Source organism: Salvelinus fontinalis, chromosome 26, assembly GCF_029448725.1.
Source record: "Salvelinus fontinalis isolate EN_2023a chromosome 26, ASM2944872v1, whole genome shotgun sequence".
Lineage (NCBI taxonomy): Eukaryota > Metazoa > Chordata > Actinopteri > Salmoniformes > Salmonidae > Salvelinus > Salvelinus fontinalis.
In genome coordinates this window covers 16,981,823-17,006,298 of record NC_074690.1, presented here as the reverse complement: position 1 = coordinate 17,006,298, position 24,476 = coordinate 16,981,823, and the positions used below count along the sequence as shown (strand labels likewise).

Below are 24,476 nucleotides of genomic sequence, written 5' to 3'. Positions count from 1 at the left end.
ATGTATTTCAAGGCCTACCTTCAAACTCAGTGCTTCTTTGCTTGACATCATGGGAAAATCAAAAGAAATCAGCCAAGACCTCAGTCTGGTTCATTCTTGGGAGCAATTTCCAAACGCCTGAAGGTACCACGTTCATCTGTACAAACAATAGTACGCAAGTATAAACACCATGGGACCACGCAGCTGTCATACCGCTCAGGAAGGAGTCGCATTCTGTCTCCTAGAGATGAACGTACTTTGGTGCGAAAAGTGCAAATCAATCCCAGAACAACAGCAAAGGACCTTGTGAAGATGCTGGAGGAAACAGGTACAAAAGTATCTATATCCACAGTAAAACGAGTCCTATATCGACATAACCTGAAAGGCTGCTCAACAAGGAAGTCACTGCTCCAAAACCACCATAAAAAGACAGACTACGGTTTGCAACTGCACATGGGGACAAACTTCGTACTTTTTGGAGAAATGTCCTCTGGTCTGATGAAACAAAAATAGAGCTGTTTGGCCATAATGACCATTGTTATGTTTGGAGGAAAAAGGGGGAGGCTTGCAAGCCGAAGAACACCATCCCAAACGTGAACCACTGGGGTGGCAGCATCATGTTGTGGGGGTGCTTTGCTGCAGGAGGGACTGGTGCACTTCACAAAATAAATGGCATCACAATTATGCGGATATATTGAAGCAACATCTGAAGATATCAGTCAGGAAGTTAAAGCTTGGTCGCAAATGGGTCTTCCAAATGGACAATGACCCCAAGCATACTTCCAAAGTTGTGGCAAAATGGCGTAAGGACAACAAAGTCAAGGTATTGGAGTAGCCATCACAAAGCCCTGACCTCAATCCTATAGAACCTTTGTGGGCAGAACTGAAAAAGCATGTGCGAGCAAGGAGGCCTACAAACCTGACTCAGTTACACCAGCTCTGTCAGGAGGAATGGGCCAAAATTCACCCAACTTATTGTGGGAAGCTTGTGGAAGGCTAACCGAAACGTTTGACCCAAGGTAAACAATTTAAAGGCAATGCTACCAAATACTAATTGAGTGTATGTAAACTTCTGACCCACTGGGAATGTGATGAAAGAAATAAAAGCTGAAATAAATAATTCTCTAATATTATTCTGACATTTCACATTCTTAAAATAAAGTGGTGATCCTAACTTACCTAAGACAGGGAATTCTTACTAGGATTAAATATCAGGAATTGTGAAAAACTGAGTTTAAATGTATTTGGCTAAGGTGTATATAAACTTCCGACTTCAACTGTATATCCATACCCATTGGATGCAGTGATCACAATATAGTGGCTATATCCAGGAAAGCCAAGGTTCCAACAGCTGGACCTAAAATAGTGGATAAGAGATCATACAAAATATTTTCCTGTGACTCTTATGTGGATGATGTTAAAAATATTTGTTGGTCTGATGTGATTAATGAGGAGCATCCAGACGCAGCACTTGATGAATTTATGAAATTGCTTCTTCCAATTATTGATAAACATGCACCTGTTAAGAAACTGACTGTTGGAACTGTTAAGGCTCCATGGATTGATGAGGAATTGAAAAACTGTATGGTTGAAAGAGATGTGGCAAAAGGAGTGGCTAATAAGTCTGACTGGCTTACTTACTGCAGATTCAGAAATTATGTGACTAAACTCAACAAAAAGGAGAATAAACTTTATTATTAAGTCAAGATCAATCACATAAAGAATGATGGAAAAAAACTTTGGAGTACTTGAAATTAAATTATGGGCAGAAAGACAAATTCAACTCCATCTTTCATCGAATCAGGTGGCTTATTCATCACAAAACCATATGATGTTGGCAATTATTTTAATGATTATTTCATTGGCAAAGTGGGCAAACTTAGGCAGGAAATGCCCACGACAAACAGTGAGCAATTATATTAATGCATAAAAAACAAATAATGAAAGAAAAGCAGTGCAAGATTGAATTTTTTAAGTTAGTGTGGGAGAGGTGGAAACATAATTGTTAACGATCAATAATGACAAACCTCCTGGCATTGACAACTTAGATGGAAAGCTACTGAGGATGGTAGCTCACTCTATAGCCACTCCTATCTGTCATATTTTTAATCTGAGCCTAGAGGAAAGTCTTTGTGATCAGGCCTGGAGGGAAGCCAAAGTAATTCCGCTACCCAAGAGTGGTAAAGCAGCCTTTACTGGTTCTAACAGCAGACCTATAAGCTTGCTGCCAGCTCTTAGCAAACTGTTGGAAAAATACAATGCTAATACAATACAAATACAATGCTATTTCTCTGTAAACAAATTAACAACAGACTTTCAGCATGCTTATAGAGAAGGACACTCAACATGACACAAATGACTGATGATTGGTTGAAATAAATTGATAATAAGAAGATTGTGGGAGCTGTACTGTTAGATTTCAGTGCAGCTTTTGATATTACTGACCATAAACTGTTGTTGAAAAAACTTAAGTGCTATGTCTTTTCAACCTCTGCCATATCGTGGATTCAGAGCTATCTATCTAATATAACTCAAAGGGTTTTCTTTAATGGAAGTGTCTCTAATGTCAAACATTTAAAGTGTGGTGTACCGCAGGGCACCTCTCTAGGCCCTCTATTATTTTCTATTTTTACCAGTGACTGGCATTCCAGCTACAATAGTCATTTACAACATTAACAATGTCTACTCTGTATTTCTGATCATTTTGATGTGATTTTAATAGACAGAAAATGTGCTTTTCTTTCAAAACCAAGGACATTTCTATGTGACCCCAAACTTTTGAACAGTAGTGTATGTGTTTGGAAAAAAAAGAAAGGAGATGGTTAAAAAAGACCTTGAATGTTGTTTTTTTCTGATTATGGGCTTACTTGTTGATTAGCCATACACAGAGCAGTTATTACGTTTAAGATGAAACTGTAGTGTTTAACAATATAGTTACAGGTACTGGTCATCTCTGTATACACGTCGCAAGACCCACTGGTTGATGCTTATTTATAAAACCCTTTTAGGCCTCATTCCCCCCTATATGAGATATCTACTGCAGCCCTTATCCTCCACATACACCACCCGTTCTGCCAGTCACATTCTGTTAAAGGTCCCCAAAGCACACACATCCCTGTGTCGCTCGTCTTTTCAGTTCGCTGCAGCTAGCGACTGGAACGAGCTGCAACAAACGCTCAAACTGGACAGTTTTGTCTCTTCATTCAAAGACTCAATCATGAACATTCTTACTGACAGTTGTGGCTGCTTTGCGTGATGTATTGTTGACTCTACTTTCTTGCCCTTTGTGCTGTTGTCTGTGCCCAATAATGTTTGTACCATGGTTTTTGCTGCTACCATGTTGTGCTGCTACCATGTTGTGTTGTTACCATGTTGTTGTTATGTTGTGTTGTCATGTGTTGCTGCCATGCTATGTTGTTGTCTTAGGTCTCTCTTTATGTAGTGTTGTGTTGTCTTTCTTGTCAGTCGTGGTGTTTTTTTCCACCCCCCCAATTTTTTTTTTCTTATCCCAGCCCCTTCCCGGCAGGAGGCCTTTTGCATTTTGGTAGGCCGTCATTGTAAATAAGAATTTGTTCTTAACTGACTTACCTAGTTAAATATGGGTTCAATAAAAAATGGATAATAAAAATAGTTTTGAGAAGATCAGAATGTACTTTATGGGTTATTCTAACACGACAGTTTCACTTGTGATTTTAAATGATCAACTTTATCGCTACATTATGCAATAACAGTAGACAGGGTTTGAATGTAAACATACATTGATAAATATTTGGGGAATGTGATGTGATGAATGGTTTAATTCATACTGTCTCCTTGGGCGCATGTGCTAGTTAGAGCACGACAGCAGTTGGGAACATGGCTATTTAGCGTACAATCACATGTTGTTTGTTACTTGGCATTTATGTTATTAAATGTGGCAACACATTGAAAATAACCTACGGATTAATTATCTTATATTTAGCATTAACCAAGGCCATTACAAATACAGTTCTAAATGTTAATTTCGTCGTTGATTCTACGAGTCAGTGTGAATCATTTCTCATATTTCCCCCTTTTCAGCTATAACATTACAATTGTATAGCTAGTAGGTTATGGGATTTCTGTAGATCGACAGAAGTGAATGAAGCTAGGTCAGTTAAGGTGATAATGGCTGGGGTCATTTTTCCACAATAGCATACCGTACATGGGGAGTTCATTTGCATGATGTCAGTAAATCTCACAGAGGTGTTGTTTTTACATGCCATACTTGTTGATGCTGATAAATTGATCAGTGTTGACGCTGACATTATGACATTATGTGTATTATTATTATTACATTATGACGTTGTCTAATGTATGTAAATAACATGTCATAATCCAAATTGCAAGTAGGTCATTGAAACAAGGGTGAAGAAGAGCAGAACATTAAAGGAGTCTATACTGTTGAAGACCAGTTTGAGGAACGGTTTGATTATTATCATGGGTTTCCAATCATTAATTTTCCTATTTTTTATTATCCTCCTCTAGTCATTTTCAAGTGGGTTGTGACTGTGAGACTGTTCGATGAAGGCGTTCACAATCCTTTCATCACACATCTCTCTCGATAGGTTCCCTATGTCGTATTTCACTACAATACCCACAATGCCACATAGACTATAAAGTCGCATAGGCGAATAATGTGATACAGTTCAGCACATTCTTCACGTTTATCAAGGAACACAAAGCACACAAAGGCTGTTACCGTTTAAAACAATTTACACGTACCTGCATAAATATGAGAGAAATATCAAAGTGTTTTTGTTGGCTTTTTGTGTGACATTTCTCTCTGGTTACTGTTACACAAAGGGCTCGAGGACAAAAGCTGAAACAGCCAATGAACGAGCGCGTTGTTTGTTTGCGACGTTTCCCCAAGAATGTGAAGGTGGGGCGTTTTGCGATATTCAGGAAATTGACATTTTTGCTATTTTCTCAGAGTAGAGATGTACGAGTGTACTTCGTATTTTTTTCTTAGCGTGCTTACACTTCTAAGGTAGGTTTGAAAATGAATTAACTTGCACGAATGCTTTCCCAAAGGGGCAGTAAGGGTCGTTTGTCAACGTTCTCCTTTTCGGGGGGAGGGGGCTTTTGTACAGACCATAACATAGGGGTCCTTGAGGTGGATAGCGAATTTGAGACTGCAACATTGTAGCCAACTGCTGATGCACATCAACACTGAATTGAGTTGGCTGCACGCTACGTTGTTGGAATAGGCGATATAACAACGTTGCCAGCAGTTGAGTTGTTGATACACCCATGTCACTGCATACATTGGCTTTCACAAAACATTAGCCAACATATCAAAGGCTGGCTATAACAGTAAATGCAATATCAAAATACACGTATAATCAGATGCATCTATAAGTTACATCTGTCTTTACCTCTCACCTTGCCATACAGGCTGTGTAATAACATATGTACAACATAACTTTCTGCTGACATAGGCTGTTTCTTGAAATTATGTCTGTTTTTCAGAACTCTTTGAATGGTTCCCCATTTAACATAATGATGACGAGAAAACCCACCCAACCTCAACCCCCAAACAGAAGAGGAAAGGTCAGTGCTTGTGCCAGTGGGCAAATTGACTCACTGGACATCAATACCATGACTGATTCAGAGACGGTTCCTCCATCACAAAAGAGACACCTGACCATGATGCAGCATGGCGACAACCTCCTCAAGTTTCTAAACGAGGACCGAACGAAGCAGAGGTTCTGCGACGTCTCTGTCAGTGTGGGCGGGAAGCGCTACAGAGCCCACAAAGCCATGTTGGCGCACGGTAGCAGCTACTTCCACGCCGAGCTGACCAAAAACCCAACCGCCGATCACGTGATTCTTGACCACGTGGATGATTCCGTGTTCCAACACTTACTGCACCTCCTTTACACGGCCGAGTGCGTCATTCCCGAGAGCGAGGTCCCTGCCCTGACTGAAGCGGCCGGCTTCCTGGACATGATGGATGTAGTGAAGCTCCTGGCAGAAGAGGGGGATGACCGGCCAGCGCTTGCCCGAGTGGAGGTTAAGTCCGTGGGGGAACCAAGCTCAGAGAAGACCTCTAAAGCTTCTGACCTTCCATCAGACTGTGTCGAGGTCCAAAGCCCAGTCCAGGCTCGTGCCCACCATTGTTTGTTCTGCAGCCGCACGTTTTGCTACAAGAAGTCTCTGGAGAACCATTTAAACAGGAACCACAGTAGCAGCACCGAGGGAGACGCCAGAGAAAAGGTGGTCAATCAAGAGGTTACTACCATGGTAACCACAACCCGGAGGTCTGCCCGCAGGAGGAGAGTTCCCGCTAAATTGGAGAGAGGTGACGCGGACAGCGCCAGCGCAACAGAGGGGAAGCTACATCAAGACCCCGCTAGTAGAGACCCTAACACCACAGAGGAAGATGACGAGGAAGATGAAGAAGAACAAGAAGATGGGAGAAAACCAAAGCACATATCCGACACAGGGGATGCACTCACCCCAACCGAGGGTGAGGAGGCGGAAGAGGAGAGGGAGGAGGAGGAGATGGTGGAAGAACGTCAAAGTGCGTTAGTACGGGGAGCAAGAGAGAGCGGTGAGAGTTCAGAGGTGGAGACAACAGAACACCAGACAGTCAATGAGGTGGAGGTATATAGTCAGGCTGCCAATGGTTCTAACTATGGAGCAGTGTACCCAGAGGGACTGGCTCCTGTCATCATCCAGAGCGTAAGCAAGAAGACGCTCAAGTGCCCCAAGTGTGACAAGACCTTTGACCGCACAGGTAGGTACTCTCCTTAAAGATTTTATTTAAATGTATTGCACTGATTACATTGTATTTATGTAGGCAGTTTTTTCTGAGCTAATATTATACAACAACAGATTAATAACATACATGACAACAACAACATAATAATTGTCACGACTTCCGCCGAAGTCGGCTCCTCTCCTTGTTCTGGCGGCGATCGACGTCACCTGCTTTCTAGCCATCGCCGCTCCATTTTTCATATTTCCATTTCTTTTGTCTTGTTCCATACACACCTGGTTTTCATTCTCTAATCACACTGAATGTATTTAGTCCTCTGTTCCCCTCCATGTCTTTGTGTGAAATTGTATTTATGTTATTTGGGTATTGTTACGCGCCATACTTTTGTCTATTGTTCCGTGTTTGGACACATTTATGTACTTTTGTGCTTTCGTTGGACCGGAAATAAGAAGTGCGCCTGTTCACTACACTCTGCTCTCCTGCACCTGACTTCGCCTCCAGTACACACCCTTAACAATAATAATAATAATATAGTATGAAACAATAACCAACATTCAACATAATAATAAGATATTAAACAATAATAATATGTTAAATAATTAATACATAACCAACATTTAAACATCCACAAGTGCTGTTTTTTGTCCTCTTCTCTTAGCAACGAAGTAAGTAGTAGGTTTAATTTGTTTGACTGCCAATCAAGTGACTCAGTGGAGTTTTCAAGAGCAGACATGGAAGCCCTGTGTAACGGCTGTCGCTCTCCTCATCCTCAGACGAGGAGAGGAGAGAAGGATCATCAGACCAAAATGCAGCTTCAGGGAAATAAGCCATCTTTTTATTTAACACGATGATGATGGCAACACGAAAAAACGAACACGAACTACACTTGAAATGATACAAAATAACAAACGACGTAGACTGACCTAAACATGAGAACTTACATTGACACGAAGAACGCACGAAATGGAAACAGACTACATAAACCGAAACAGTCCCGTGTGGTACGAAATAACATACAGACACGGAAGACAATCACCCACAAACAAACAGTGAGAACGCCCTACCTAAATATGACTCTTAACTAGAGGAAAACGCAAACCACCTGCCTCTAATCAAGAGCCATACCAGGCAACCCAAAACCAACATAGAAACAGATAACATAGACTGCCCACCCAAAACACATGCCCTGACCATAAACACATAAAAAACAACATAAAACAGGTCAGGACCGTTACAGAACCCCCCCCCCTCAAGGTGCGAACGCCGGGCGCACCAGCACAAAGTCCAGGGGAGGGTCTGGGTGGGCAGTTGACCACGGTGGTGGCTCCGGCTCAGGACGCTGTCCCCACACCACCATAGTCACTCCCTGCTTCTGTCTTCCCCTCCCAATGACCACCCTAAAACTCACATCCCCTAAATAAACGGCCAGCACCAGGAGAAGGGGCAGCACCGGGACAAGGGGCAGCACCGGGACAAGGGGCAGCACCGGGACAAGGGGCAGCACCGGGATAAGGGGCAGCACCGGGATAAGGGGCAGCACCGGGATAAGGGGCAGCACCGGGATAAGGGGCAGCACCGGGATAAGGGGCAGCACCGGGACAAGGGGCAGCACCGGGACAAGGGGCAACACCGGGACAAGGGGCAACACCGGGACAAGGGGCAACACCGGGACAAGGGGCAACACCGGGACAAGGGGCAGGTCCCGGCTGATATACTCTGGCAGATCCTGGCTGAGGGACTCTGGCAGGTCTATGCAGGCTGACGGCTCTCGACGCTCATGGCAGGCTGACGGCTCTCGACGCTCATGGCTCTCTGACGGCTCTCGACGCTCATGGCTCTCTGACGGCTCTCGACGCTCATGGCTCTCTGACGGCTCTCGACGCTCATGGCTCTCTGACGGCTCTGGCTGCTCATGGCTCTCTGACGGCTCTGGCTGCTCATGGCTCTCTGACGGCTCTGGCTGCTCATGGCTCTCTGACGGCTCTGGCTGCTCATGGCTCTCTGACGGCTCTGGCTGCTCATGGCTCGCTGGCGGCTCTGGCAGATCCTGTCTGGTTGGCGGCTCTGGCAGATCCTGTCTGGTTGGCGGCTCTGGCAGATCCTGTCTGGTTGGCGGCTCTGGCAGATCCTGTCTGGCTGACGGCTCTAGCGGCTCCTGTCTGGCTGACGGCTCTAGCGGCTCCTGTCTGGCGGATGGCTCTGTAGGCTCATGGCAGACGGGCGGCTTTGCAGGCTCATGGCAGACGGGCGGCTTTGCAGGCTCCTGGCAGACGGATGGCTCAGACGGCGCTGGGGAGACGGATGGCTCAGATGGCGCTGGGGAGACGGATGGCTCAGATGGCGCTGGGGAGACGGATGGCTCAGATGGCGCTGGGGAGACGGATGGCTCTGGCCGGATACGGCGCACTGTAGACCTGGTGCGTGGTGCCGGAACTGGAGGCACCGGGCTAAGGATAAGCACCTTCCTACTAGTGCGGGGAGCAGGGACAGGGCACACTGCATTCTCAAAGCCCACTCTATACCTGATGCGAGGTACCGGCACTGGTGACACCGGGCTGAGGACAAGCACATCAGGATTAGTAGGGGGAGAAGATACAGTGTGTTCAGGGCTCTGGAGACGCACAGGTGGCTTAGTGCGTGGTGCCGGAACTGGAGGCACCGGGCTAGATACACGCACTACAGGGAGAGTGCGTGGAGGAGGAACAGGGCTCAGGATACGCACTGGTAGCCTAGTGCGTAGTGTAGACACTGTAGGTACTAGGCTGGGGCGGGGAGGTGGCGCCGGAAATACCGGACCGTGGAGGCGTACTGGCACTCTTGAGCATTGAGCCTGCCCAACCTTACCTGGTTGAATACTCCCGGTTGCCCGACCAGTGCGGGGAGGTGGAATAACCCGCACCGGGCTATGTAGGCGAACCGGGGAAACCATGCGTAAGGCAGGTGCCATGTATGCCGGCCCGAGGAGACGCACTGGAGACCAGACGCGTTGAGCCGGCCTCATGACACCTGGCTCAATACCCAATCTAGCCCTACCAGTGCGGGGAGGTGGAATAACCCACACTGGGCTATGCACTCGTACAGGAGACACCGTGCGCTCTACTGCGTAACACGGCGCCTGCCCGTACTCCCGCTCTCCACGGTAAGCCTGGGAAGTGGGCGCAGGTCTCCTACCTGCCCTTGGCCCACTACCTCCTAGCCCCCCCCAAGAAATTTTTGGGAGTTACTTACGGGCTTTTTGGGCTTCCGTGCCAGACGCGTTCCCTCATAGCTCCGGTTCCTCTCTCCGGTAGCCTCTGCTCTCCTCAGTGCCTCCAGCTGTTCCCATGGGAGGCGATCCCTACCAGCCAGGATCTCCTCCCAAGTGTAGCAACCCTTTCCGTCCAATACATCGTCCCATGTCCATTGCTCCTTTTCCTGTCCCTTTCTCCGTTGACTCCGCTGCTTGGCTCTGGTATGGTGGGTGATTCTGTAACGGCTGTCGCTCTCCTCATCCTCAGACGAGGAGAGGAGAGAAGGATCATCAGACCAAAATGCAGCTTCAGGGAAATAAGCCATCTTTTTATTTAACACGATGATGATGGCAACACGAAAAAACGAACACGAACTACACTTGAAATGATACAAAATAACAAACGACGTAGACTGACCTAAACATGAGAACTTACATTGACACGAAGAACGCACGAAATGGAAACAGACTACATAAACCGAAACAGTCCCGTGTGGTACGAAATAACATACAGACACGGAAGACAATCACCCACAAACAAACAGTGAGAACGCCCTACCTAAATATGACTCTTAACTAGAGGAAAACGCAAACCACCTGCCTCTAATCAAGAGCCATACCAGGCAACCCAAAACCAACATAGAAACAGATAACATAGACTGCCCACCCAAAACACATGCCCTGACCATAAACACATAAAAAACAACATAAAACAGGTCAGGACCGTTACACCCTGAAGGACTGCGGGCAAAGATTTTTAATAACTAAACCAAGACAGACAGCCTGTCGTTTCCAATGGGAACAAATTAGCATTTTTTTTAACTAGGCAAGTAAGTTAAGAACAAATTCTTATTTACAATGACACTTGGTTAACTGCCTTTTTCAGAGGCAGAACGACAGCTTGGGAATTCGATCCAGCAACCTTTCGGTTACTGGCCCAATGCTCTAACCACGAGGCTACCCGCTGCCCCCCTCTAACCACGAGGCTACCCGCTGCCCCCATAGTGGGCAGAACAAGCAAGGAGGTGGGCAGAGGAAAGCACGACCTAGCGAGATCCTGTTGGCTCGTTCTAGCATCATCTGCATATTTCCGTTAGGGAACGCCTACTCTGTGAAGTGTGCTTGTGCAATACCTCAATTCACACTTGCAGTCCTAAACGTCATTATTTTTTAAAACGTTTACGAAGAGTAAAGTTTAGAATCCTAAATCCGGCAGGTAGCCTAGTGGTTAGAGCGTTGGGCCGGTAACCGAAAGTGTTGCTAGATCAAATCCCCTAGCTGACACGGTAAAAATCTGTTGTTCTGCCCCTGAACAAGGCAGTTAACCCACTGTTTCTAGGCTGTAATCTTAACTGACTTACCTAGTTAAATAAAAAAATTGTCCACTCTGTCTATAACCCATTCTAGTTTTGGGAACAGAAAACTGTATTGAGATTAAACGTTTCATCAATGAGAAAATTTGCAGAATGTTGTCCGAACTCCATCTTGTTCCATCTTCTCCCACTGCCCGCCATTGGGCTTCCTCTCACTACCATATTTGGTAATGAGTGGAAATGGCAAGCGGATGCTTTACATTTAAACATCCAGTGAAATATCTGTGTCATTGTTCTATCTGTGCTGCAGTTGTGCACCACTTATCTGTCTTTTGAGCCATAACATGTACCGAATACTTTATTATACCTCATAATATTATGATGTTTTTCTCTGTATTTTCCATAGGGAAGTATGAGAGTCACACCAGGGTACACACGGGAGAGAAGCCCTTCCAGTGTGACGTGTGTCTGCAGTGTTACTCCACCAAGTCGAACCTCACTGTACACAAGAAGAAGCACGCCAGCGACGCCCCCTTCCAGAAGAAGGACCACAAGTGCTCCTTCTGCAACAAGCTCCACGCCAGCAAAAAGACCCTCGCCAAACACGTCAGAAGGCGAGCCTTCGTTCCTGTCCCATCATCATTCTCTGTTAACCAGGGTTGGGGTCAGTTCCATTTCAATTCAGCCAAATCAGGAAGTAAACAGAAATTCCAATTCCACATTTTTCTAATAGAGAAGCTTTGAGGAACATTTGAATTGGAATAGGAATTACAGTTTACTTCCCGAATTGACTGAATTGAAATGGACTTGACCCCCAACCCTGATATTCACATTACACTCTTATACATATTATACATTTTGATTATTATAAATCCCTAACAATTGAGATTTTAGGAATATAATCACTCTAAATTCAAATTATTAAAATCATGTTCGTATGAATATAAAGATAAGGTTATTTATTTAGTGGTTGAATTGAAACCTTATTAACAGCCCTTCCAAACTACGGGCTGGTTTCCCGACCCAGATTAAGCCTAGTCCTGGATTAACAATCAATCAATGGAGATTCTCCATTGGAAGTGTGTTTTAGTCAATTACTAGGCTTAATCTGGGTCAAGGAAACCATTGCTAGACGAGTTTAATGTTTGTTTGTAGTCTTTCAGGGTAAAGGGGTTTCTGGTTAGTAGTAATCTGAGTTGATCATTATATGCCCTGATCTAGATGTTATTAGCAGTTCTATAATGGGGATTATTTCATTGCTCTTCAGGGATCAACAGTTTATTGAATTAAATGGATTACACTGTAGTCCACCAGTTGTGTCCTTTTCTCACTTAGTTTTATGTACATTTACATTTAAGTCATTTAGCAGACGCTCTTATCCAGAGCGACTTACAAATTGGTGCAAGTGTACTTAAAGTTAAAATAATTTGCTTTACCACCTTGTGGACACGTGTCACAGCGTAGTTCAGTGTCAAAGGGATCCAGACAGGTCAATGTTGTACTGTGTGTTTATATGGAGGCCCTCTGCTCTCCAAGGAGTGAAAAGGAATGAATAATGAAGTCACTAACTACGTGTTACCACTGTGCTTTCAGGTTCCACCCGGACCACATTCAGGAGTTCCTGGCCATGAGGAGGAAGAAGAACGATGGATGGAAGTGTGATGTAAGCTTTGACTTGTTTTATTTTATGAAACACAATCCCAAAAAATAAAATGTTTCCTATAACGGACACAGTATAGAAAATGAGGTAAGGAGTAAAATGCTAGCCCCAAGATTCAGACTACAATCATATTTTGAAGGGATCACTCACCTTGAGCCCTTATAATATGAATGTCTCTCGTTGATCAATATCAACACTTTGAGCCTAAGAAGTTTGGTTTTAACATTTAGCAGATGCTTTTATCCAAATACACTTGCATACATTTTTCATACTGGTCCCCCCCGTGGGAATCGAACCCACAACCCTGTCGATGCAAGCGCCATGCTCTTATCAACTGAGCCACATGTTAGTGTCACCAACATTAGCTCATCAAGTTCAAGTGACGTCATTGCATAGCCATATGAAATGAGATGTCTTTTAGAAGTCGAGTCAAAATCAAATCAAGTCAAATGTTTTGGTGACATACACGTGTTTGGCAGATGTTATTGCGGGCGTAGCGAAATGCTTTTGCTTCTAGCTCCGACATTGCAGTAATATTTAAGTAATATATCTTATCAGTTTCACAACATATACCCCAAAAACACTTAAATCTAAGTAAGGAATGGATTAAGAATATATACACATATATGTCAGAGTGGCATTGGACTAAGATACCAAGTGGCATAGTATAGAATACAGTATATACATATGAGATGGGTGATGCAATATTTACGCACAAGGACCACTCTATAATATATACCTACAGATGCAATGCAGGAAATTGAAAACCTGTAGTGTATTTGAGGTTTAAAAGGGCTTCTGGCGTTTGTAATTTCCACAGAAATGTCAGACTTATTTTTCCCTTAGTATAGCAAAATGTATCAACCCCTACAAAAATGTGTGTCCATGAATTATAATCCACATAATAATTCACATTTCCTGTTGCTGCAGGATTACTTTCATTCTGTAGCGAACTGGCTCAAATTAAGACCCTACATCTGTACACATCACATAATACATAGTCCACAGAATGATACACATAGTCCACAGAATGACACATTTTCACATTCACTGCAAGTACAGTCAGTGTATTCTGCAAGTACAGTCAGTGTATTCTGCAAGTACAGTCAGTGTATTCTGGAATCATCTTCTCTCTCTGCTCTTTCTGGTTCAGATCTGCCACAAGTCTTTCACACGTAGACCCCATCTGGAGGAGCACATGATTCTACACACGCAAGACCGACCCTTCAAATGTGCCTTCTGCGACGACTACTTCAAGTCCAGGTTTGCCCGCTTGAAGCATCAAGAAAAGTACCATTTAGGTAATGAATGGGAAATGTAATTTAATTGCTTTATCCAACCTATTTAGATAATAAATAAATGTATTGTACCTCTTGACTTTAGGCGTACAGATATAATGCATTATGATGGGTCATAATGCTTTATTAGCCTTGTCATAAGTATGAATGAACTGCTTATAATGTGTTAGTAAAGTGATAAATCGGTTATTATCTGTCATTTTGAGCCAGTTGAAAGGCGTAACATATTATAAGTTCATGTATAAAGCATTATCATGGTTATAACAAGTAATAATACGTTATAACTATATGCCCTAAGTGTTACTGTTGAATCCCCTTGGATTGATGAGGAATTAAAAATTGTATGGTTGAGAGGGATGAGGCAAAAGGTATGGCATTACGTACTGCAAATTGAGAAATCATGTGACTAAACTAAATAAAAAGAAACTATACTATGAAACAAAAATAAATGATATAAAGAATGATAGTTAAAAGCTTTGGAGCATCTTAAATTACATTTTGGGTGACATTTCTTCTTAACAGCACTATCAACAAGGCAGGTTCCATAGGCCCTAGTTTTGCCACACCTGGACTAAATCAAATCAAATGTATTTATATAGCCCTTTGTACATCAGCTGATATCTCAAAGTGCTGTACAGAAACCCAGCCTAAAACCCCAAACAGCAAGCAATGCAGGTGTAGAAGCACGGTGGCTAGGAAAAACTCCCTAGAAAGGCCAAAACCTAGGAAGAAACCTAGAGAGGAACCAGGCTATGAGGGGTGGCCAATCCTCTTCTGGCTGTGCCGGGTGGAGATTGTAACAGAACATGGCCAAGATGTTCAAATGTTCATAAATGACCAGCGTGGTCAAATAATAATAATCACAGTAGTTGTCGAGGGTGCAGCAAGTCAGCACCTCAGGAGTAAATGTCAGTTGGCTTTTCATAGCCGATCATTAAGAGTATCTCTACTGCTCCTGCTGTCTCTAGTGAGTTGAAAACAGCAGGTCTGGGACAGGTAGCACGTCCGGTGAACAGGTCAGGGTTCCATAGCCGCAGGCAGAACAGTTGAAACTGGAGCAGCAGCACGGCCTGGTGGACTGGGAACAGCAAGGAGTCATCATGCCAGGTAGTCCTGAGGCATGGTCCTAGGGCTCAGGTCCTCCGAAAGAGAGAAAGAAAGAGAGAAAGAGAGAATTAGAGAGAGCATACTTAAATTCACACAGGACACCGGATAAGACAGGAGAAGTATTCCAGATATAACAAACTGATCCTAGCCCCCCGACACATAAACTACTGCAGCATAAATACTGGAGGCTGAGACAGGAGGGGTCAGGAGACACTGTGGCATCCGACACTGTGGCCGCATCCTTCGGAAGAAGAGGAGGAGTAGGGATTGGACCAAAGCGCAGTGTGATAGTTTGACATAACAAAGTTTATTAAAGTAAAGACGAAAAACCGAAAACACTTCAACAAACTACAAAATAACAAAACGACGTAGACAGACCTGAACATGGAACTTACATAAATACACGAAGAACTCACGAACAGGAACAGACTACATCAAACGAACGAACAAACCGAAACAGTCCCGTGTGGTGCAACATACACAGACACAGAAGACAATCACCCACAAACAAACAGTGTGAACAGCCTACCTTTATATGGTTCTCAATCAGAGGAAACGTCAAACACCTGTCCCTGATTGAGAACCATATAAGGCTAATTACAAATGACCTAAACATAGAAACACAAAACATAGAATGCCCACCCCAACTCACGCCCTGACCAACTAAACACATACAAAAATAACAGAAAACAGGTCAGGAACGTGACAATAGGGTTAGAGGCAGAGAATCCCAGTGGAGACTTTGTAAGTCGCTCTGGATAAGAGCGTCTGCTAAAGGACTTAAATGTAATGTAAATGAGACTACTACTGTTCAGTCGTGTGGTAAGGTGCCACAATGAGAGACTTAGGAAAATTTCAATTGGCTCCGAACAGGGCAGCACAGAATAGACTAGTACTACGTAGAGCTATGAATACATGGAACTCTATTCCACATCAAGTAACTGATGCAAGCAGTAGAATCAGATTTAAAAAAAACATAAACATACACCTTATGGAACAGCGGAGGCTGTGAAGAGACACTTACACAGGCACAGCCACCTGCACACACACACGATAACATACACACTATACGCACACATACACATGGATTTTGTGTTGTAAATATGTGGTAGTAGAGTACAGGCCTGAGGGCACACACTTAATGTGTTGTGAAATCTGTTGTGAATGTATTGTAATGTTTTTAAAATTGTATAAACTGCCTTAATGTTGCTGCACCCCGAGAAGAGTAGCTGCTGCCTTGGCAGGAACTATTGGGATCCAAAATAAATACAAATACCACGTTCAGGTTTATTGTCCTCAAAAACATTGGGAGTCAAGGAAAAGGTTGTATAATCATTGAAGAGAATGCTATCAAGTTTGTAGAAGCTTAACTTGAATCAATGATCAGATGTTGATGTTGGATTGAAAAGTAAGGCTGTGACACAGGGATATTGAATTGACCTGTGACTCTGTCCACAGGTCCGTTCCCATGTGACATCTGTGGCCGCCAGTTCAACGACACGGGTAACAGGAAGAGACACATTGAATGTACACACGGGGGCAAGAGAAAATGGACCTGCTTAATCTGTGGGAAGTCAGTGAGGGAGAGGTAGGATTGTCACAACTACAATAAATAGGTTGATGTTTTTTTTTTGTGTGTTGTGGGAAAATTATAAATAAAAATATTAAAATAAACAGCAGTGTTTAGAATACTGCACATGTAAGTGTGATTACATTGAACTTCTATGTTTTTTTACACATCAACTACTAATGTTATAACTTTTAACGAAACTTTTAACCAACTTCTTTTTAACAATTATTTTGGGTGGTGGTTGTAATGAATACTCGGGGAGAAAAAGGTCTAGATTGACGTGCAGAGCGCGGCAAATGTTTATTAAGACTTCGCAGAAGGCAGGAACCGTGGTCACAGGCAGGCAAAGGTCAAACACAGGCAGGCAATGGTCAAACACAGGCAGGCAATGGTCAAACACAGGTAGGCAGTCAAAAACAAACAATACCTCACAACTATACAAACAGAAAGAACTGAACTAAATATGGAGCTGATGAGACCAAGTGAGAAACCAACACAGGTGAAATCAATGAACAAAAATGAAAGACAGGGTTCAAGAACACAAGGTTGACTAAGAAAAGAAAAGCGGAACCTTACAGTGGTACTGTGTCTATCTCTCACTGCTCACATGGTAACAGTCTCAACTTTAGTAACTGGTCTACTATCAATCTATCTCCATTGATTGTAATGTGGTTGTTTTTTTATGTCCGTAGGACAACGTTGAGAGAACATTTGCGGATTCACAGCGGAGAGAAACCTCACCTCTGCAGTATCTGTGGACAGAGTTTCCGCCACGGCAGCTCTTATAGGTCAATATGCTTGGGCAGTTCATGACGTACCTACTTCTTATTGGCTATCACCTGTGGGTGGATTCCCATGTTCATGAGGTTTCTATTGGGGAGTTTTTGTCTTCTCCAGAGAAAATAATTGTATCATAATTTTGTCATCATTTAATACAAAATAAATCAAATGTTTGCCTGTTTTAATTGCATATTAACATTTGTTAAAAACTTGAACCCCCAATTTTATTCTGATAGGCTTCATCTTCGAGTCCACCACGACGACAAGCGCTACGAGTGTGACGAATGCGGAAAGACGTTCATACGCCACGACCATCTGACCAAACACCAGAAAATACACTCGGGTACAGTATACACACCTTCCGTGTTATGTTCCGTAGCCGAGCAAAAGAGAGTAAAATGTTCCCCTGGGTTATTTCTTCATATATGGTCCTGGAACTGTTTGTATGTTTTTATGCTGCACATGAATTGTGTTACGGGGATAATAATTGAATTGAATCTCCCTTGGTTGTTATCAGGGGAGAAAGCCCACCAGTGTGAGGAGTGTGGGAAGTGTTTCAGGCGCCATGATCACCTGACCGTCCATTACAAAAGTGTCCACCTGGGAGAGAAGGTGTGGCAGAAGTAAGTGGTCCTGATGGTGGATGGAGATGGAGGGAATGGGCGCGTTCCAGGCTGACTACATTGCAGATGCATGTCAGATCTCACAACGACTGAGTAGCTGTTAACATATCAGCTAACTACATCATATAATATAGCAATCGGATGACGTGGCATATAACCATTGGTTGATGAAACGTAACATCTGCAATGTAGTCATGCTGGAACGTGACCAATATGTTTTAGATTTAGAGTGTCAGTCTGGACTTAGACGTACCAGGGCGCCAAAGGGATTTTTTATTCGATTTTTTATTAAATGATCAGGGAAATAGGCAGAATAAACAGCATTGGACAAACAACAATTGCGTAGTCAGCACACGTCAAACACATTCTCACATGATATTCAGTAAAACAAAGTAAATTCACAGTGCATGCACAGAAAACAACTTGACTTCCATATCTGGACAGTCAAATACATACAGTCACATAGTTTTTGGTATAAATGTGACTACCCTATGAGCACAAGATGTTGAAAAGACGTTGAAAATGTATTTTTGGTTTCAATTTCTTGTACTCGCTGTCGCTGGTATAATTACAATGACTTTATTGATACTACATTTTATCAACCCAACAACCCAGATGGAACAAATCCAGTGTTTGTCCAATGAAAAATACTTTTTTTTTTACTGTTGAAGAGGATCTTCTATGGTGTCTAGTTGACTATTTGTGAAAAGACTAAACATTGGTAAAATGTGTGTGGATTGTATAGGTATAAAACAGCTGTGCATCAGTGTGAGGTCTGTAAGAAGGAGTTCAAAGGGAAGTCCAGTCTGGAGATGCACTTTAGAACACACTCAGGTAAGAGGACAATACAAGCTGTGAATGTCTGTTTGCCTGGCAGCGTAACTATCTTTTCACATCAACCATTTATTGACATATTGTATTTGGTGGACGTAGATGTCCAATAAATAGATGACAGGTGTGGCAGGCAACATTACCGACCTGCTTTCATTTCCTAGACCAGCAGCCATCACACTATACACACGCTTCAATGAATGTCTGCTTTTCATCTGTTTTTTAAATGTTTAAAAAAAACTATTTTACAGACAAAGGGCCACAACAAAACCTTTACCCCCTCTATCTCCTCTACCTCCAACCTCCCCCCTACCCCCTCTACCTCCACCCTCCCCTCTACCCCCCCTCTACCTCCTCTACCTCCACCCTCCCCTCTATCTCCTCTACCTCCACCCTCCCCTCTATCCCCCTCTATCTCCTCTACCTCCAACCTCCCCTCTACCTCCACCCTCCCCTCTACCCCCCTCTATCCCCTCTACCTCCACCCTCCCCTCTACCCCCCTCTATCTCCTCTACCTCCACCGTCCCCTCTATCTCCTCTACCTCCAACCTCCCCTCTACCTCCACCCTCCCCTCCACCCTCCCCTCTATCTCCTCTACCTCCACCCTCCCCTCTACCCCCCCTCTATCTCCTCTACCTCCACCCTCCCCTCTATCCCCCTCTATCTCCTCTACCTCCAACCTCCCCTCTACCTCCACCCTCCCCTCTACCCCCTCTATCTCCTCTACCTCCACCCTCCCCTCTATCCCCCTCTATCTCCTCTACCTCCAACCTCCCCTCTACCTCCACCCTCCCCTCTACCCCCCCTCTATCTCCTCTACCTCCACCCTCCCCTCTATCCCCCTCTATCTCCTCTACCTCCAACCTCTCCTCTACCTCCACCCTCCCTTCTACCCCCCCTCTATCTCCTCTACCTCCACCCTCCCCTCTACCCCCCTCTATCTCCTCTACCTCCCCCCTCCCCTCTACCCCCCATCAATCTCCTCTACCTCCACCCTCCCCTCTATCCCCCTCTATCTCCTCTACCTCCACCCTCCCCTCTACCCCCCCTCTATCTCCTCTACCTCCACCCTCCCCTCTATCTCCTCTACCTCCACCCTCCCCTCTACCCCCCATCAATCTCCTCTACCTCCACCCTCCCCTCTATCTCCTCTACCTCCACCCTCCCCTCTACCCCCTCTATCTCCTCTACCTCCACCCGCCCCTCTACCTCCACCCCCCCCTCTACCTCCACCCTCCCCTCTATCCTCCTCTATCTCCTCTACTTCCACCCTCCCCTCTACCCCCCATCAATCTCCTCTACCTCCACCCTCCCCTCTATCTCCTCTACCTCCACCCTCCCCTCTACCCCCTCTATCTCCTCTACCTCCACCCGCCCCTCTACCTCCACCCCCCCCTCTACCTCCACACTCCCCTCTAACCCCCTCTATCTCCTCTACCTCCACACTCCCCTCTAACCCCCTCTACCTCCACACTCCCCTCTAACCCCCTCTATCTCCTCTACCTCCACCCTCCCCTCTATATCCCCTCTACCTCTACCTCCACCCTCCCCTCTATCCCCCTCTATCTCCTCTACCTCCACCCTCCCCTCTATCCCCCTCTATCTCCTCTACCTCCACCCTCCCCTCTACCCCCCCTCTATCTCCTCTACCTCCACCCTCCCCTCTACCCCCCTCTATCCCGCTCTATCTCCTCTACCCTCCCCTCTATCCCCCTCTATCCCCTCTACCTCCACCCTCCCCTCTACCCCCCCTCTATCTCCTCTACCTCCACCCTCCCCTCTACCCCCCCTCTATCTCCTCTACCTCCACCCTCCCTTCTACCCCCCTCTATTCCGCTCTTTCTCCTCTACCTTCACCCTCCCCTCTATCCCCCTCTATCCCCTCTACCTCCACCCTCCCCTCTACCCCCCCTCTATCTCCTCTACCTCCACCCTCCCCTCTACCCCCCTCTATCTCCTCTACCTCCACCCTCCCCTCTACCCCCCCTCTATCTCCTCTACCTCCACCCTCCCCTCTACCCCCCTCTATCCCGCTCTATCTCCTCTACCTCCACCCTCCCCTCTATCCCCCTCTATCCCCCTCTATCTCCTCTACCTCTACCCCCCTCTATCTCCTCTACCTCCACCCTCCCCTCTACCCCCCCTCTATCTCCTCTACCTCCACCCTCCCCTCTACCCCCCTCTATCTCCTCTACCTCCACCCTCCCCTCTACCCCCCCTCTATCTCCTCTACCTCCACCCTCCCCTCTATTCCCCTCTATCTCCTCTACCTCCACCCTCCCCTCTACCCCCCTCTATCTCCTCTACCTCCACCCTCCCCTCTACCCCATCAATCTCCTCTACCTCTACCCTCCCCTCTATCCCCCTCTATCTCCTCTACCTCCACCCTCCCCTCTACCCCCCTCTATCCCCTCTACCTCTACCCTCCCCTCCACCCTCCCTCTACCTCCTCTACCTCCACACTCCCCTCTAACCCCCTCTCCCCTCTATATCCTCTACCTCCACCCTCCCCTCTATCTCCTCTACCTCTACCCTCTACCCTCTCCTCTACCTCCCCTCTACCTCTCCTCTACCTCCCCATCCCTCTACCTCCCCTCTACCTCTCTTCTCCCTCCCCTTCCCCTTTTTATCCTCTATCTGTAATACTATGTTTGCCCAACTAACTTCCGTCATGTCTTTTGCAAGGTGAAAAACCTTACCGATGCCCCGTGTGCCAACAGACGTTCCGCATTAAGAAGACCCTCACCAAGCACATGGTAATCCATTCGGATGCCCGCCCCTTTAACTGCCCGCACTGCAGCGCCACCTTTAAGAGGAAAGACAAGCTGAAGTACCATATGGACCATGTACACGGTGCTAAGTCCACTGAGCAGCAGCACCACCAGCTGCAACACCGCCAGCAGCCTCCGGTGGTGCTAACAGAGGACAAGATTGTGACTCTGCCTTATAATACCCACGGCCCCTCCAAAGTGTACCGGGCTGAACCCAAGACCGTTCTCCAGAACGTCCCCTCCGACGTGTGTGTGCCTGTCACGCTGGTGCCCGTCCAGATGCCCAGGGTGGTCTCGGGGGTACAGGGTGACCTGAGGGTACACGTAACCTGCCCGCCCCAAGGTCAGGGGCAGCAGCAGACAGCTGGGGGGTACCAGACTGCCACGGAGCTGGCGTTCCTGGAGAAGTACACGCTTACCCCCCAGCCGGCCAACATTGTTCACCCGGTGCAGCCTGACCAGATGTTGGACCCCAGGGATCAGTCGTACCTGGGCACCTTGCTGGGCCTGGACTCTGCCACCCCCGTCCAGAACATCTCCAACTCGGACCACGTCACCCATTGATGATGCCTCTCTATACTTCCCGTTTGGCAACATTTTATTTAAAGGGTACCTACATAAGGACGTTATAACACATTTATAACCCATACCGTACACATTTATAACCCATAGAGTACACCTTTATAACCCATACAGTACACATTTATAACCCATACGAAACTGTATAAGTCCATAGAGGTAACGCTTATTTGAAGGGTGCGGTTGTTAACATTCACAAAATGTTCATGCACTGCTTATGCATGGCTTATGTATAGTTTATGAATGGGTTATGAATCTGTTATGAATGGGTTATGTATGGGTTATGAAGTATTTATGTAGCTAGCCTTAAAATAAAATGCGATCGTCCTGCTCTTTTAACCTTTGCAGCTTATTCAGGGGAGAACACTGATAGAAACAGATGGTGTCGAACAGATCTAGTTGTCAGCCGTGTGGAACAGGGAATCTCATCAGCTCCATTTGTGATATTTATATCTGCGATCGTCCAAACCTTGCACCACCTTGATTGAGCCCCACGTCTTTCATCATATTGGGTTCAAAGAGCACTTTTTAAAGTTTCTCTTGTCACACAAAAGCCTAAGGTCTCTGTCATTCCATAAATGACAGGAGCCTGATTGATTACAAAAGGTAATTCCAGAACAGGGTGTCTCATTTCCAAAAAGCTGGCTGTTCTTACAGGTGTATCTGGCTATTTATTCACAATTTAAATTTGAATTAAAGTATTATACAACGCATTTACCCCATGCAAATCAAGTTCCATAATATTCCACGTGTTCCTTTCCAGTTACCACAGAATTTTAGAGTAATAACCAATCATAGTGTTGTCAGCCTGTTGCTCCGGGGTGGTGTTCCCCCTGTACAGATCTAGGATCAGATTCCCCTCCCCCAATAGTAACCATAACCAATTACACCAACAGTAGGAGAAATGCAATGCGTCTAGGGGTGACGTCCCTACACCCGGCGGGTTCCTCAAAACTAGAAAGGTCTGTTTAGTGTATCATGAGGTCAACTACGTCTGAATCAATTTTAAAGTATTCTGTATATCATGTTGTTTCTTTCACAATGGACAGGAGGGAACAGCCTGGGTAGTATGTATAAAACACCCTGATCTAGGATCAGGCCACCCCCCCTGTCCATGTAATCTTATTCATTATGATCTAAAAGGCAAAACTGATTCTAAATCAGCACTTCTACACTGAGACGCTTGATACTTATGATAGGTTTCTGTCCTTATGGGGATGTACTGTCCTTATGTACTGTCCTTATGGGGATGTACTATATGTTGCCTTATAGGGGATCACCATGTTCATTAATGTGCATTATAAACCGGGTGGTTCGAGCCCTGAATGCTGATTGGCTGAAAGCCATGGTATATCACAGGTATGACAAAACATTTATTTTTACTGGTCTAATTGTGTTGGTTACCAGTTTATAATAGCAATAAGGCACCTCAGGGATATGTGGTATATGGCCAATATACCACGGCTAAGGGCTGTATCCAGGCACTCTGCGTTGGCCATATACCACACCCCCTCAAGCCTTATTGCTAAATTAACTTGACTTCTCTCTGTCTGTCTAATACAACCTCTAAATAAACTCGACTTCTCTCTGCCTGTACAATACAACCTCTAAATAAACTCGACTTCTCTCTGTCTGTCCAATACAACCTCTAAATAAACTCGACTTCTCTCTGCCTGTACAATACAACCTCTAAATAAACTCGACTTCTCTCTGTCTGTCCAATACAACCTCTAAATTAACTTGACTTCTCTCTGTCTGTCCAATACAACCTCTAAATAAACTCGACTTCTCTCTGCCTGTACAATACAACCTCTAAATCAAATCAAAGTTTATTTGTCACGTGCGCCGAATACAACAGGTGTAGACCTTACAGTGAAATGCTTACTTACAGGCTCTAACCAATAGTGCAAAAAATGTATTAGGTGAACAATAGGTAGGTAAAGAAATGAAACAACAGTAAAAAGACAGGCTATATACAGTAGCGAGGCTATA

The 24,476-nt window shown here is 45.1% G+C and overlaps 1 protein-coding gene across 1 annotated transcript; it reads left to right on the top strand.

The window, feature by feature from the left end:
- The first annotated feature begins 4,836 nt into the window (after positions 1-4,836).
- Positions 4,837-24,290, top strand: zbtb41 (zinc finger and BTB domain containing 41). The gene is made up of 11 exons (XM_055882719.1): positions 4,837-4,987; positions 5,470-6,739; positions 11,670-11,877; positions 12,857-12,926; positions 14,077-14,224; positions 16,787-16,916; positions 17,591-17,686; positions 17,915-18,021; positions 18,196-18,301; positions 19,047-19,135; positions 21,820-24,290. The coding sequence occupies exons 2-11, from the start codon at positions 5,500-5,502 to the stop codon at positions 22,467-22,469; spliced, it is 2,844 nt and encodes a 947-aa protein (XP_055738694.1). The 5' UTR covers positions 4,837-4,987; positions 5,470-5,499; the 3' UTR covers positions 22,470-24,290.
- The last annotated feature ends 186 nt before the right edge of the window (positions 24,291-24,476 follow it).